Source organism: Oncorhynchus nerka, linkage group LG18 (genome assembly GCF_034236695.1).
Source record: "Oncorhynchus nerka isolate Pitt River linkage group LG18, Oner_Uvic_2.0, whole genome shotgun sequence".
Taxonomy (NCBI): domain Eukaryota; kingdom Metazoa; phylum Chordata; class Actinopteri; order Salmoniformes; family Salmonidae; genus Oncorhynchus; species Oncorhynchus nerka.
In genome coordinates, this window is record NC_088413.1 from 39,924,971 (window position 1) to 39,939,734 (window position 14,764).

Below are 14,764 nucleotides of genomic sequence, written 5' to 3' on the forward strand. Positions count from 1 at the left end.
CTTTGTTACACATTCTACTGTATAGTGTTAAATGTAACCCTGCCTTGTTACAAATTCTACTGTATAGTGTTAAATATAACCCTGCCTTGTTACAAATTCTACTGTATAGTGTTAAATATAACCCTGAATAAATAATTGCAGAAGATCACTGTAATCAGATAATAATAGGTTTTTATGACATAAAATGTCAATCATTTTCTACATTGAAACCTGTCTCTTGTTAATTTTTTCAAAAACCACTGCCAAACATTGTGTGTACAGAGTGAAATGTGTATTTAAAGCCATTGTAACCATTCTTTGCATAACGCTCAGCACTGCTATAGTAGTTCACTAAACTACAGAGTATGCTGTCCATTGGCGTTGTTGTCACTGGCTCTTCTGATATCAGATTCAGAATGAATAATAACAAGGTGTGTGGTAGTTTGAAAGGGTTTGATTCACGTTAGACCAGAAGTGTTTTCAATTCACATGACCCAACAAGAAAACCTCTAGCTCTATGGTCATAGCACAGATGAAAGAGGAAGCTGTCTATAAAAAGAATGTTTTGTGATTAGCCTACGAATAGCATCCAAAGTTTTAACTGACCAGGTCATGAGATCAGGAAAAACTACAGGCCCCAGAAAAGACACATTTGAATTTCCTCAAACCACTTTTGAACCTGTGGTGCCACCTCATCTTTCTACAGAACCTATGATGACTCCTGTGTGTTTCGCTCATTATTTGGTTGCCATGGTGACTTCATTAAAAGGAGGGTCAGCGACTTAGCTATCTTTTAGAAATAAGTCAACAGTGGAGGAGTACACAGAGGCACGCACTACTGACAAGGTGTGTGTGTGTGTAGGTGTATGTGCATGCGTTGGTAGGTGTTTGTATAGTAATTACACACAAACCCTCTTTACATAGATTCTAGTGTTTGTGCTTGAAGCGGTTGCCTATGAGTTAAAAATACAAGCATAGGGTTAGGGTTAGGGTTAGGGTTAGGGTTAGCATAGGTTACGACAAATATTACAAGCATAGGTTACGACAAAGTAATATCCAATGGTCAAAGGCTAAAGTGTTCCAAAAGGGTTAAAGTCTAGTTCTCTGGTCCTAGGCATGGTGTGCTACATGTTCTAATCATTATACAAGACTGACAGGGCTGGGTTAGTCTGACAGGGCTGGACTTCACATGCTGATCTTTCACATGCTGGGCTGAGAATCAAAACACTCCCTGTGTTTCTGCCGAAGACATTTGTGACGACACCGCACAGTTATGACTGCAGTCACAAGTCAACTCAGCTCCTAAACTGTCCTACACTGTCTGTCAGAGACTATAACCAACAAACAGTAGCTATGATCACATGGGTGGAAGCATGGTTACTAGGCTGTAGTAGGTCAAGACCAGAGGGGTATACTACAATGTAGGAGCAATGAGTTAGCCAGCTATCTTTAATAAACCTTTAATAACTTTAGATTTTCTGGTTAATTAAGTTGTTTGGTTGTTGAGTAAATTAGACCATGCCAATTTCAAGCTTTTCTTTTGTAAAAAATTTAAAGTAATTTCAGAATATTTGTTCTACATTATATATTTGTATGTGAATTTTCCACAACTTTGTTCCGTGCTGAACGCAACCCAGGCCATGTTTTATCTTTAATAAACATCATCTATAATAATCATCTAAATGCCCTCCCTGGGCTTGATAATTTATCAGCTTGACATGTACTCTCACGGGTGGCCAAAAATAACTATCTGAACGCCACGTCCCTATTAAGCTACGCTTACGGTCTTCTGATGTCATATCTCAATAACCCAGCATCAATAACCCAGCATCAACAACTCAACCTTTCTATATTTAAAGAAAACAACCCAACTAAGTGACCCAATTACTGCAACCCAGCAGTTGGGTCATCCAAACAACCCAGCATTTTTTAGAGTGTGTAATTCATCTGTAGCCGTGTAGGAGTAGGAGGAGTGGGTTGAATCATATTTCAAAGAGTAAATGACAAAGAAGCAATAAGCTGAGCTCCCTTCCAATCCCTTCCTTCACTCATATCAGTTCCCTGCTCTGGGTCATTCACATACTCAGTCCTTCAGATACAGTCAGAAAAGCAAATTAATATTACATTTCATCATAAATCAAACACATTCCCTACCTACTGATGCACACACACACACGCACGCGCGCGCGCGCGCATATGTGCGCCCACACACAAACACACACACACACGCACAAACACACACACTCACACACACACCCTCCTCCCTCAGGAACTCCTTTGTTCTGGGAAGGTGTGATGTGATATGAAGCTGCCAAAACTGTGTTAACAAAATGAGGTATTTTCTAAAGGCTTGTTAATAATGTCATGTTTTCCAAGGAGGAACTATTGTCAGATTAGTTAGTGGAACAGAGCATGACTTTACTCACACTAATCACTGGACTATATTTCAGATGATATTTAGGGCAAAACTCTAAACTGGTCACACGTGTAACGCAGTCAGCCTTTCATTCAAAACCTGTCATTGTGCACTCATTTGGATTGTAAACATCTCTCACCACACAACCATTGATTCAAAATATGTTTATTGTGAAATGTAATGAGAACATTGGTTTAATCCCCAAAACACAACCTAATGATATCTTTTAAATTTTGTAGTTTTAACTACCAGTTAATCCAATATCAAACAATGCAAGATACGCTACAAGTACTGCATTCCACTGCCGGTTTGCTTCTGAAGTTAAGCAGGGTTGGTCCTGGATGGGAGACCAGATCCTGCTGGAAGTGATGTTGGAGGGCCAGTAGGAAGCACCCTTTCCTCTGGTCTAAAATAATATCCTAATGCCCCAGGGCAGTGATTGGGGACATTGCCCTGTGTAGGGTGCTGTCTTTTGGATTGGATGTCTTGACTCTTTGTGGTCACTAAAGATCCCATGGCACTTATCGTAAGAGTAGGGGTGTTAACCCTGGTGTCCTGGCTAAATTCCCAATCTGTCCCTCATACCATCACGATCACCTAATCATCCCCAGTTTACAATTGGCTCATTCGTCCCCCTCCTCTCCCCTGTAACTATTCCCCAGGTTCTTGCTGTAAATGAGAACATGTTCTCAGTCAACTTACCTGTTAAAATAAATACAGTAGATTACAGTTTTCACATTAGGCAATAGATTTACACCACCGTTCCAAAGTTTGGGGTGACTTACAAATGTCATTTTTTGTCCATTAAAATAACATCAAATTGATTAGAAATACAGTGTAGACACTGTCAATGTTGTAAACGACTATTGTAGCTGGAAACTGAAGAGCTCGTACAAAGTGTATTACTCCCTTCACAGACCAGCGCAAGCTGGCTCTAACCAGAATGTAAAGAGGAGTGGGAGTCCCCGGTGCACAACTGAGCAAGAGGACAAGTACATTACTTTGATCAGGCCCTACACCCAAACAAGGGCACTGCGTTCATCCACCTCTGGCCTGCTCGCCTCCCTTCCACTGAGGAAGTACAGTTCCCGCGAAGCCCAGTCAAAACTGTTCGCTGCTCTGGCCCCCCAATGGTGGAACAAACTCCCTCACGACGCCAGGACAGCGGAGTCAATCACCACCTTCCGGAGACACCTGAAACCCCACCTCTTTCAGGAATACCTAGGATAGGATAAAGTAATCCTTCTCACCCCCCCCCCCCCCTTAAAAGATTTAGATGCACTATTCTAAAGTGGCTGTTCCACTGGATGTCTTAAGGTGAACGCACCAATTTGTAAGTCGCTCTGGATAAGAGCGTCTGCTAAATGACTTAAATGTAAATGTAAATTACAGTGTCTAGTTTGAGAAACAGACGCCTCACAAGTCCTCAACTGGCAGCTTCATTAAATAGTACTTGCAAAACACAAGTCTCAACATATACAGTGAAGAGGTGAATCCGGGATGCTGTCCTTCTAGGCAGAGTGTTTGTCACAACCCGGCTTGTGGGAAGTGACAGAGCTCTTATAAATAATCAAATAATCAATCATTTTTCTCTTTATTTTGCCATCTTACATATAAAACCTTATTTGTTCATCGAAAATGATGAATACCTCACCACAGGTTAATGAGAAGGGTGTGCTTGAAAGGATGAGTAGAACTCATAACTCTTTTACAACATACATGTGTTGTATAGTGTGTGTGGCAGACTTACAATGATGGCAAAAGAGAACATTTGAGAGTGAAGTCTGACCCTGGCCCTGGTGCTAGAGGGGGTACGCAGCTGGAGGGTGAATGTTTGAAGTGTTACAGGACTATAAACAGTTTGGGGACCACTAATCTAGATGAAACAGTGATAAGGTTTGTTGAAAAAGTTACCATGTGATTTTGTGTGTTGTACTTAAGTCAATTTAAAATGTGCTGAAAGTTTTGATGATCTGTTTTCAGTTTTGTTGTAAGAGTTGTGAAATTTGACCACATTCTACTGAAAATAGTACCAACGTGATAAAACACTTTAATAACTGAGATTTATTGAAATTCAATTCAATTATTTAGAATATGTAGCTCAAACAGCAGATTTTACAGTGTTAAATCAACACTTAAAGAGTTCATTTCAACACTACCTCAGAAAACCTTCCCAAGTTCTCTCACGTCACCCCGCTCCTCCGCTCTCTCCACTGGCTTCCAGTTGAAGCTCGCATCCGCTACAAGACCATGGTGCTTGCCTACGGAGCTGTGAGGGGAACGGCACCTCAGTACCTCCAGGCTCTGATCAGGCCCTACACCCAAACAAGGGCACTGCGTTCATCCACCTCTGGCCTGCTCGCCTCCCTACCACTGAGGAAGTACAGTTCCCGCGCAGCCCAGTCAAAACTGTTCGCTGCTCTGGCCCCCCAATGGTGGAACAAACTCCCTCACGACGCCAGGACAGCGGAGTCAATCACCACCTTCCGGAGACACCTGAAACCCCACCTCTTTCAGGAATACCTAGGATAGGATAAAGTAATCCTTCTCACCCCCTTAAAAGATTTAGATGCACTATCGTAAAGTGGCTGTTCCACTGGATGTCTTAAGGTGAACGCACCAATTTGTAAGTCGCTCTGGATAAGAGCGTCTGCTAAATGACTTAAATGTAAATGTAAAACATATGGTCCCACTCTACAGAGTGTAAAAAGTACTCTGATTATAATGTTACATTTTTTGTGTTAATGTAAAACTGCGTAATGTAAAACATTAACACTGCATTACACTTGCCATTGTTCCTCACATGTAACACTACGGGGTAATTAATACTCACATAGTTATTTCTATTCAACACTGAATAGTGATAATATAGAGTTAACTCCTATTAGTGTTACGCAAAAACACTGTTACAGTAAGTGATTTTGGGTGTTGTTACACTCACTATAAGCCAAATTGACATATTTGCCTTTTCTTTTTGAGTGAATTGTAGAGTTACCACCCATGACTGTATTTGTTAGTGACAGAGAGATAGGTGTTGAATTATTTCCTTTTAAATGGCTTTCACCAAATGAGTACCCAGGTAAAAGTTATTGCTAAAAGTTTAACTTTATGACATTATATCAGGCCTTTTATTTTACATTTATTTAACTAGGCAAGTCAGTTAAGAACAAATTCTTATTTTCAATGACGGCCCAGGAACACTGGGTTAACTGCCTTGTTTTGACCTACTTTTACCCTAATCTAGTTTTACCCTAACAGTGTGGTTAGGAAAATGCTGGTTAATTAATTATAGGCCACCTCAGGCTGGCAAAGTGATGTCTAATTCCTTTTGGAATCCAGTTAGCGTTAGGATTAGCCTGGTACGAACCATCCTGATCTCGCAAACTTACATTTGATGTAAAAAATAAAATATCTAAACTTTTTTTTAACTAGGCAAGTCAGTTAAGAACAAATTCTTATTTTACAATGAAGGCCTACCCCGGCCAAACTCTCCCCTAACCCGAACGACACTGGGCCAATTGTGCGCCGCTCTATGGAACATAGTGTAAACTCGCGAGATCAGCACGGTTCATAAGAAGTTAGAATTTTTATTCACACGCAACCTACATTCAGAATTACTACCAGGGTTAGGAACTCTGGTAAAGGAGACTACCTCAACCATTTAAACCGGAAAAAAAACATTTCAGTTACAGATGCAGTAAATCTAACTAACTAATTGGTTTAGTTGAATTGTATCTTTGTGTAGCATAACAGTAATCAATCAATCAATGTACAAGCAAAAAAACAAAAACAAATAGTAAGTACAATCTCCCAAAACATCTCAGTGCATAGCATGCTGGGAAATATGGTAATGATGGGTGTGGTTTTGATGGGACTGTTTTACTCTCCACAGTGTAAAACAATAACTCTGGTTATTAACACCAACACTGAGGTTCTTTTAAATCTCTGTGTTCATTTCACTTTAACAGAGTGACTGTAACTCCTGAATCAACACTATAAATTACACTGAAAAATCTGCACTTGCCAATTTGCTGTGTATGCACATAAAGGGGAGAATAAAACTCTAACTAGCCAAAAGAAAAAGTGCACAAAAAAGGTTACAATGATTCACTGACTTGATCTTAGGGGCACACTCAACTCCAAATCACATGAAGAAATGTTATTTCCCCTGGCATAATTTTCGTGGCATAATTTTCGTATTTGACATCTCTCTCTCTCTCTCTCTCTCTCGCTCGCTCGCTCTCTCTCGCTCGCTCTCTCTCTCTCGCTCTCTCTCTCTCGCTCTCTCTCTCTCGCTCTCACGCACACGCACGCACAGACATATACACAGACACAGACACACACACACACACACACGCTGTCAAAAGCCTCACCCTCTATTCCTTTCCACCGAACGCATTTCCTTCTCGGTATAAATAGGAAGGCGCGCACATCTGCACTTCACAACGAGGCGTGGTTTAGAACGGACAGGTGGGCTGCTGCTGTAATACTGCCGTGAACATTAGGATACTTATTTTACTCCCGGAGACCAACACTTTAACCTGCAAACATGCCCAAGTGCCCAAAATGCACGAAGGAAGTTTACTTCGGTAAGACATCTTTATTGTGTCGTTCCAGATTATTGTTAATTTGTTTTGCAATTAGTTTACTCAACATACCCGCTTGCGTGTCACGTTTCCCATATGTGTCTTGCAGACAATTGGATATAGTTTTTCGTTCACTGTCTTTTCTGCAGCTTTCAAAAAGCTATTGAGAGATTGTAAGAGCGACGATGAACGCATCACTTGAGCAATTTCCTGTTATGAATTATGCATGCAGCCACCCGAAAAATATTTTTTGCTACAAATTTTTAATAACTAGTTAATAGCAATTCTAGTAAATGTAGTTGACTAGGCCTAAATGGTTAAGGACTGCAATGGCTTTTTGCCCTTCCCGAAAGAGGAAGACAATCCTACTAAAATCCACTACACATAGTATTTTCCCCTCAGAATAAAAGTAAACTCTATAGATGTCCCATGGTGACAACATTTTGCTATCAGACTAGGAGTGGTACTGCAGGTCCTGCCAAGTCAGTGGATCAGCAGACAGCACTTATTGCATTAGGGAAGAGAGGGAGAGAAGGGATAAGACAGGGATAAAAGACTACAACCGGCATTAGGACACCCTAATACATCTCTCAGACCTTTAATGGAATATGAGATCATTTAGCTATATATCATGTTTGAAATTCATACAAGGTCAGGTTTGCTTTTGTACTTTTGTAAGTTGGAAGAGGAAGAAAGAAATGTCCTCGCTTTCATCCGGTTGGCCTCTGTCTGGAGAGGTCCATGGAGGCAGCAGGACTGATTGGTTCATCTGGGGGAAAGAAGGAAGAAAGAGGACATGGCCATTTGATGTATGTCTTGATCCATTTAGCACATGTCCTTCATCTCCAGTAGTTGAACTCTTAGACTTAATCATCTCTGGAGACACACAAAGCCATGAGACACAGTGCAAAGCCACAAAGCCGCTCTCTCGCTTGGACTCTCTCTCTTTCTCTCTTTCGCTCTCTCGCTCTCTCTCTCTCTCTCTCTCTCTCTCTCTCTCTTTCTCTCGCTCTCTCTGTCTTCTCATATCTTCTCTCTATTTCTCTCTCTCTCTCTCTCTCTCTCTCTCTCTCTCTCTCTCTCTCTCTCTCTCTCTCTCTCTCTCTCTCTTTCTCTCTACAGTAAGGTTACCCTGTCAGTCAGATGAATTGACGCTGCTGGCTGGGGAGCCACACTTTCCTTTTTTCCTGCAGATTAACTTTCCCCCTCGGCCAAAACAAGCAAACCGATTTTGTTCATGTATTGCTGAAAAAGCCCCAGTGAAAAAACAGCTCTGTGTCTCTCTCCAGCCATGAATGAAAATGTCTCAGGGCAAAAGGGCATTGAAGCTAAGCTATGTTTTCTTAAACCTCGAGTGAGTGCTATCAGTTTTCTCTTTCATAAATACGTCTTTGAAATAGTTGTTTCAGAAAGTTCTCTCTGTCATATCAGTTGTATAGCTGTGCTCAAGGTAGAAGCTACAGTATACTGTCTTGCTTGGGAATGCTTGTGCAGCGACTCTCCATCATCAAGGCGGAACCATTTTTGATCTGTTCCACTGTAGCCCTGTTTTACTACCCGACCAGGCCTATTTCCTATTCACTGCCTCTCTCTACTCACCCGATCTCAACTCTCCAGAGCCCCCACCTCTCCTCTACCCCATCCCTCTCTCCCAGTGGTAGCTGAGCTCTCAGATGGAAGCAATCATGCTACTGCTGCCAGAGTCCGGGACTGATGGAGGGAAAGTACATCTGCTTCCAGAGAAAGGAGGAGGGGGGAGGGAGGGAGAGCGGAAAACAATCAAACTTATCCACCATCCCTGGAACGAGAGACAGAGACAAAGGGAGAGAAACTGAGAGAGAGAGAGCGAGAGAAATATGGAGAGAGAGTGAAGCATGAAACACATGAGAATATCATTGCCAATAGACTGCCTATAGGTACTTATCACAGTGGGAGGCCATTCCTTCTCTTGCTAGAACAAATGCAGTATCTGCTGCGTGCCAACCTGGTAGCGACAAACCTACGAAATGCTCGTCAGTGGCCAATGACTTTGAGCCAATCAGAGAGCCAATCTGAGAGCACAAACCCCCACGTGGGGCAGCCAACAGAACATTTTTTAAAATAGGGCATTTTCTCCATACATCCCGTCACACTTCATATACAATGTGGGCTATGGGATGATAACTAGCTAAGTGCACAGACGCAATGCACACAACACTAGATACTTCCTCCAAGCTAGCTTACCACTGTAGCTTGTATTGACATTATAATTCAATTAGCTAGTTTCCATGAAACAGCTGCCTGTTTTGGCTGCCAAGTTAGTGCGGTGTACTTAGCTAGCTAGCTAAGTTATGCTAGCTAAAAATATGCAAACGTGCGCTAGTTAAAACACGTGGCTATGGGCTGGCACTGGCAGTATGGGATTATGGAGAGTGAATTCATTTGTTTCTTGATCATCTTGCTAGGTTGTTATCTAGATGTGGCCATCTGGCTAGGATCAAAGAAGGGCTTTCTACAAAATAGCAACATTAGCGCAGATAGCTTGGAAACCAGACCATAAGCAATATGCACAGACGTGCATTGCCAAACAACGCTACTGCCACTTTCTGGTTTGGAGTATTTTAACAAGGCTGAGTGGCCGACGGCTTCCAAGGTCTTTGCTGTGGGAACACAAACTAAACTGACTGCCAACACTCTGTTCAGAAGTTCTAAGTACTGTCGTCAGGCAAACGTTTGACAATCCTTAAGGAGGGGCACCGGCCGTCACAGTCTGCAGAGAATTACCCAGGAACTCAAACGGATGTCATCCTAACGGGAACCAATCCAGTGCCAGTGTTCAGTTTTGGGTGGAACAGTGCTTCTCAAAGGACTGCATTGTCTCAGTCAGGACATGGAATAACGAATGATTAGATACGCATGGGGAATGTACGATTAGTTTACATCATCAGCACCTCTGAAGCATTCCTCCACAGTCTTTATAAGTGATAGCCTGCTGTAGGTGTAGGTTTACTGTAGGTGCACCCTGCATTCGCTTCAGCCACAGAACGTGTGGTAATAATGAAAAATGAGAGGCGATGTACCAGGAAGAGGGAAAACAGAAGTGCTTCGCTTCCTGACACGTGTCCCAGCCGGGTGTCATATTAGTTCATCTTTTACAGGATGATAAACAGGGCTGCGGGAACTTTTCCGTCCATCATTTTTTGGAGGGTTGGATGTGGTGAATGATGTGTTGAATGCTTCCTCATCTGGGCGTGTGTGTGTGTGTGTTGTGTTGTGTGTGTGTGTGTGTTGGATGGAGTCCATTCATATTATTGCTCCACAGTGATGAGCAAATTGATGCAGACAGCAGATCAACTCATCTGTCTCTCTCCCCCACACACACACACACACACCCCAGTCAGTCCCACCCCAGTGACAATTACACCAGCATGCACTTTATTCACACACCCACAGACAGACGGACGGACAACAGCTCTCTGATGCCTTAGGAATGACCTGACTAGTCATAGCCAGTGGTCAGAACAGAAGTGAAGGAATGTTGCTCGTTTCATCAGAATAGACCTTGTTCATGTGTCGGGCCACTGTGGGAGTAAGGTCTGTTAAACCCAACAGCTTTCCTTATATTACCCTCTGACACTGTAACTCAACCTAAGACCCAGCAGCACCATTATAGTCTGGCCCAGCGTAGTGAAGCGGGACATCCCTTCTCGGTTTCCTGATCCCCATGCCTTGTTATTGGAAGTAAAGTACAGTAATTAGTGTTGGCCCAGAGTGTTCCACCCATCCTCTACAGAGCCAGCTGGAATGCTGTAAGACTCCCTGCACTGACTGCACTGACTGACTGACTGATTCTAGTTGACTGGGTTTAGGTTAGTTCTCTGTCTTCCTGGTTTCAGTGTGGTGTAATCAGGTCCTATTATTCCGTTTCTTCCAACCATAATTGAAAAAAACTACAAAACAACGGAGACAGCAGTTGGATCCATACGCACACTAAATCCCTGACCTGACAAGTAATACCCAATGATACGTAGGCCTACTGTGCATGAACTCAGTAATACACTGTAGTCAAATGCAATTCTGCAAATACGTAGAGACCTTACGTAGAATAACTTACAGTCATTCCAAAGGTGAAGCAAGAGCTCCCATGATGGATCTGCCGTTCATTGCTGAAACATTTGCTTTAAATCTTTTCTTGAGTAAGACTTTAGCACGACCCTCAGGTCCATTCGTATCCACAGATGGTACTAATAAAGTTATTCTCCGGTGTGTTGTCTTTTTCTCGGGTTTATTTATGACGAAACTTCACAAGCGTGGTTTTGTACCCTGTGCACCTCCTGCCCGTAATGCTTGGGAGTTGGCCTCTTGTTTGGCATGGAGCGTGTGTGTGTGTGTGTGTGCGCGTGCATACGTGTGCGTACGCCCATGTGCGCTCGTGCACGTATGTGTGTGCGTACGTGCGTTTGGTGTGTGTGTGTTCAGTATCATGAACTGAGCAGCGTTTGGCTCCCATCAGACACAGTAAATTATTATTTGGCTCTCTCTCCCGTTGCATCATGGGATAGGTCTCAGCAGACACAGCCCTCCAAGCTTGAACACCTCTTCTCATAAAACTCCTGAAACACATGACTATGGCTTCCCTCCCTGTTTAATGACCATCGCCAGCCATGATGGCTGTTTGTTGCAAATCGTTCCTCACAGTTCAGACCGGATATAAAGACTCTCTTTATCAGGTTTTTATGATGCCAAAAGGAGGGGAAAGAGGGAAGGGAGTGCAAATTCCATTGGGAGTCTCTCTCTCTCTCTCTCTCTCTCTCTCTCTCTCTCTCTCTCTCTCTCTCTCTCTCAGAGGCTCAGCCAACCACCACACCCTCCTAATGTTCTTGTGAGTAACGCGTTATCTGTGTGTGTGGGTAGGGAAATCAACACTGTGCTGGTCCTAGGGCTAGACTTGCAGCGTTTGACCATGGAGCGCACAGTATCCATACCCTCTGCAGACCCCAATGCCCCTCTCTGTGTGGAACGGTGGCACTCTGTGCGATGTGGGAGGATGCATGTCGTTGTGAGTGGGCCGTGTCCATTAGCTAAACGTGTCTGTTTATCTCTTTGTCTCACAGCGGAGAGAGTGACATCACTGGGGAAGGACTGGCACAGGCCCTGTCTGAAGTGTGAGAAGTGCAGCAAAACGCTGTCGGCCGGATCACACGCAGAGGTCAGACGACACACACACACACACACACACACACACACACACACACACAAGCTCGTGCACACACCTCACACACACACACACACACACAAGCTCGTGCACACCTCACACACACACACACACACACACAAGCTCGTGCACACACCTCACACATGCCTCACATGCCTCTCACACTGGATTATTAGCTGACAAATATTTAAATGAAAATAATGATATTGGAATAAAAAATATATGTATGTTTTTTGCTTTATCACAGATCATATTTCTCATAAAGTACCATTAAAGAGATTCCCCGGTACTTTTCTATTTTTTTGGCCAGTAGTTCTGAAAGTTGCGCTCACGAGCCAAAAGTGGTCTCTGAAAAATGGGTACTATGTCACATATGTGGCGATATCTGCACCACGCCATTGCCCTCGCTCTCGTTCTACTGTGTGTGTGTCTTGCTAACTGTCACTCAAATTGCGAGGGGCTGAAGCTCATTGGCTGGAACTCAAATTGCTAGGGGTCTGGCCCACATGGGGGAAAATGGAGGAAAAACAGTCGCTTTCAGACTAGGAATTTGATTTTGCCTGTAATGAACGACACATTGACACATTCAGCCTAAAACGGGTTTTAAAAGTATTAGTAGTCATTCCGGAGCATTTCTTTAAGCCCACATTCTGGTCCATAAATCTTTCATAAGAATTTTTGACCTATCACACAGATTGTGTAGAAAGTCTGGATACAATCAAAAAGCCGGTATTTTTAATCAGCCTGGTACTAATACAGCTTGTACCCTCTCTCTCTCTCTCTCTCTCTCTCTCTCTGTAGCACGATGGCAAGCCTTATTGTAACAACCCCTGCTACTCTGCACTATTCGGGCCTAAAGGTGAGTTCTTCTTCATTCCTGTTGTAATGGCCCTTGGTGCAAGGTGCCTTATCTCAGTAAAGATATCATAATTATATTACCATAACCCATATTACCTAGGGTGTTTCTATGTTGTGGGCTCAGAATACATGGAACAAGATAACAATTGATAAGTGGAGCTCAGTGACATTGGAGCCACGGCGTACGTACATCGCCCGATATACAGGCGCTTATATCCTGTATGGAAAGTCCAGGATCACTGTCCTCCTTACACGAACCTGTGACTGAATGAGCTCATTGTAACCTTTACAATACCCACCTCGGTGAGGTTCAGGCTTCCACAAATAACATTGTGGTCATCATGCTAACATCTTATCTATTTATCTCATTGGATATGGGTAACCTACCAACTATCTGCTCAAACACGCTCGTTCGCTTTAAAAAAGTAAGCTAGCTCCTCGACGCATAAAGGTCCTCCTCGGTTCTTTCGGCTGTGCATTGACTGAGATATCCGGAATGAGATAAATAGTTGGAATTGTCCGTCGGAATAGGAACAGCGGCAGTCATAGCCGAGGTCATCTTGCCTGGTCTTGTCGGTTCCACGTGGTGGCTCTAGAAGGGCTGCTGTGGAATGGGGTCAGAGACCACTGGAGTTTCCATTGTTGTGGTTCCGCTGCTCCCATTTCCTCCTGAAACTTCATCGCAAAATGTTTGGCCGACATACAGTATACAGTCTCCTGAGCCAATACACACTCACTCTCTCTCTCTCTCTCTCTCTCTCTCTCTCTCTCTCTCTCTCTCTCTCTCTCTCTCTCTCTCTCAAACAGGTTTTGGACGTGGAGGAGCTGAAAGCCACACATTCACAAAGTAGAGCCACTCAGGTACAGGCCAGTGTACTCATTCCAAAGATAGACCAACCCCATTGATATCACTCCCATTCAAATAGACCTTAATATAGAAACAAAACAAATACATGCAGACAATACATTCACCTTCACCGCCAATCTTAGCCTTACAAATGCTACAAACATTAGAGATTGTTGTTTTATTTAACAAAATACAAACATAACATTTTCTCCTTTCTTTGCAGGTTCACCAACCACACCAAGAAGAAGGCAACTCTGCATTCTACAACGTCCTCCATACCATACTAAACCAAAACAAACAACCAAAGAAGTTCCTTTTCGGGAACCACCATTTTGTGTTATTTTCTGTCTTTGTGTTGCCTAGAGGAATCAGCCTTAATACACAGCAGAGATGCTCTCTATTCCCAGTAGTGGATCGGAGGGGTATACGAGAACCTCTCTGTTCCTTTACTTGTTCTTAAATTCTGATTAAACACTCTTTTTCAAAATGTTTTATTCTCTCCTATTCATTCATTTGTCGTGGTCTTGTACTTTACAAGGGTTGCGTTCCCCCCCGCTCCGACGTGGCATGCGTCAACCAACGGTTTGTGTGCCACATCATAGACGGTGTCGTCGACTGACAGATTGTTATAACATATGATGTGGTTAGGTGATACGTAAAATACCTATCCAGGCATTGTATGATTTGGCAGGCATCAGCAACACCTGGGCAGAGGAACACGCCCAAGGTTTCAGTATACTTTAGTATTTAACATTTCTCCTGTCTCAGTTAGGCGCTCCCCCATTATGACACTTGGTAGTTACATACAGAGCAATGGACATGTCCACCGTTGTAACAAAGTGCTGGGTTCGTTGTCTGAGTCAGGCACAGGACACAGGTTTGAG

At 43.1% G+C, this 14,764-nt stretch overlaps 1 protein-coding gene across 1 annotated transcript; it reads left to right on the forward strand.

The window, feature by feature from the left end:
- The first annotated feature begins 6,837 nt into the window (after window positions 1-6,837).
- Window positions 6,838-14,371, forward strand: crip1 (cysteine-rich protein 1). The gene is made up of 5 exons (XM_029687651.2): window positions 6,838-6,984; window positions 12,075-12,169; window positions 12,977-13,034; window positions 13,841-13,894; window positions 14,104-14,371. The coding sequence occupies exons 1-4, from the start codon at window positions 6,945-6,947 to the stop codon at window positions 13,882-13,884; spliced, it is 237 nt and encodes a 78-aa protein (XP_029543511.1). The 5' UTR covers window positions 6,838-6,944; the 3' UTR covers window positions 13,885-13,894; window positions 14,104-14,371.
- The last annotated feature ends 393 nt before the right edge of the window (window positions 14,372-14,764 follow it).

What these genes read in the sequence shown, in the direction of transcription:
- crip1 (XM_029687651.2), top strand. Translation starts at nt 6,945, where the DNA reads ATGCCCAAGTGCCCAAAATGCACGAAGGAAGTTTACTTCG. An exon ending in CACGAAGGAAGTTTACTTCG is followed by an intron (nt 6,985 to 12,074) that starts GTAAGACATCTT and finishes TTTGTCTCACAG; the next exon opens with CGGAGAGAGTGACATCACTG. An exon ending in CGGCCGGATCACACGCAGAG is followed by an intron (nt 12,170 to 12,976) that starts GTCAGACGACAC and finishes CTCTCTCTGTAG; the next exon opens with CACGATGGCAAGCCTTATTG.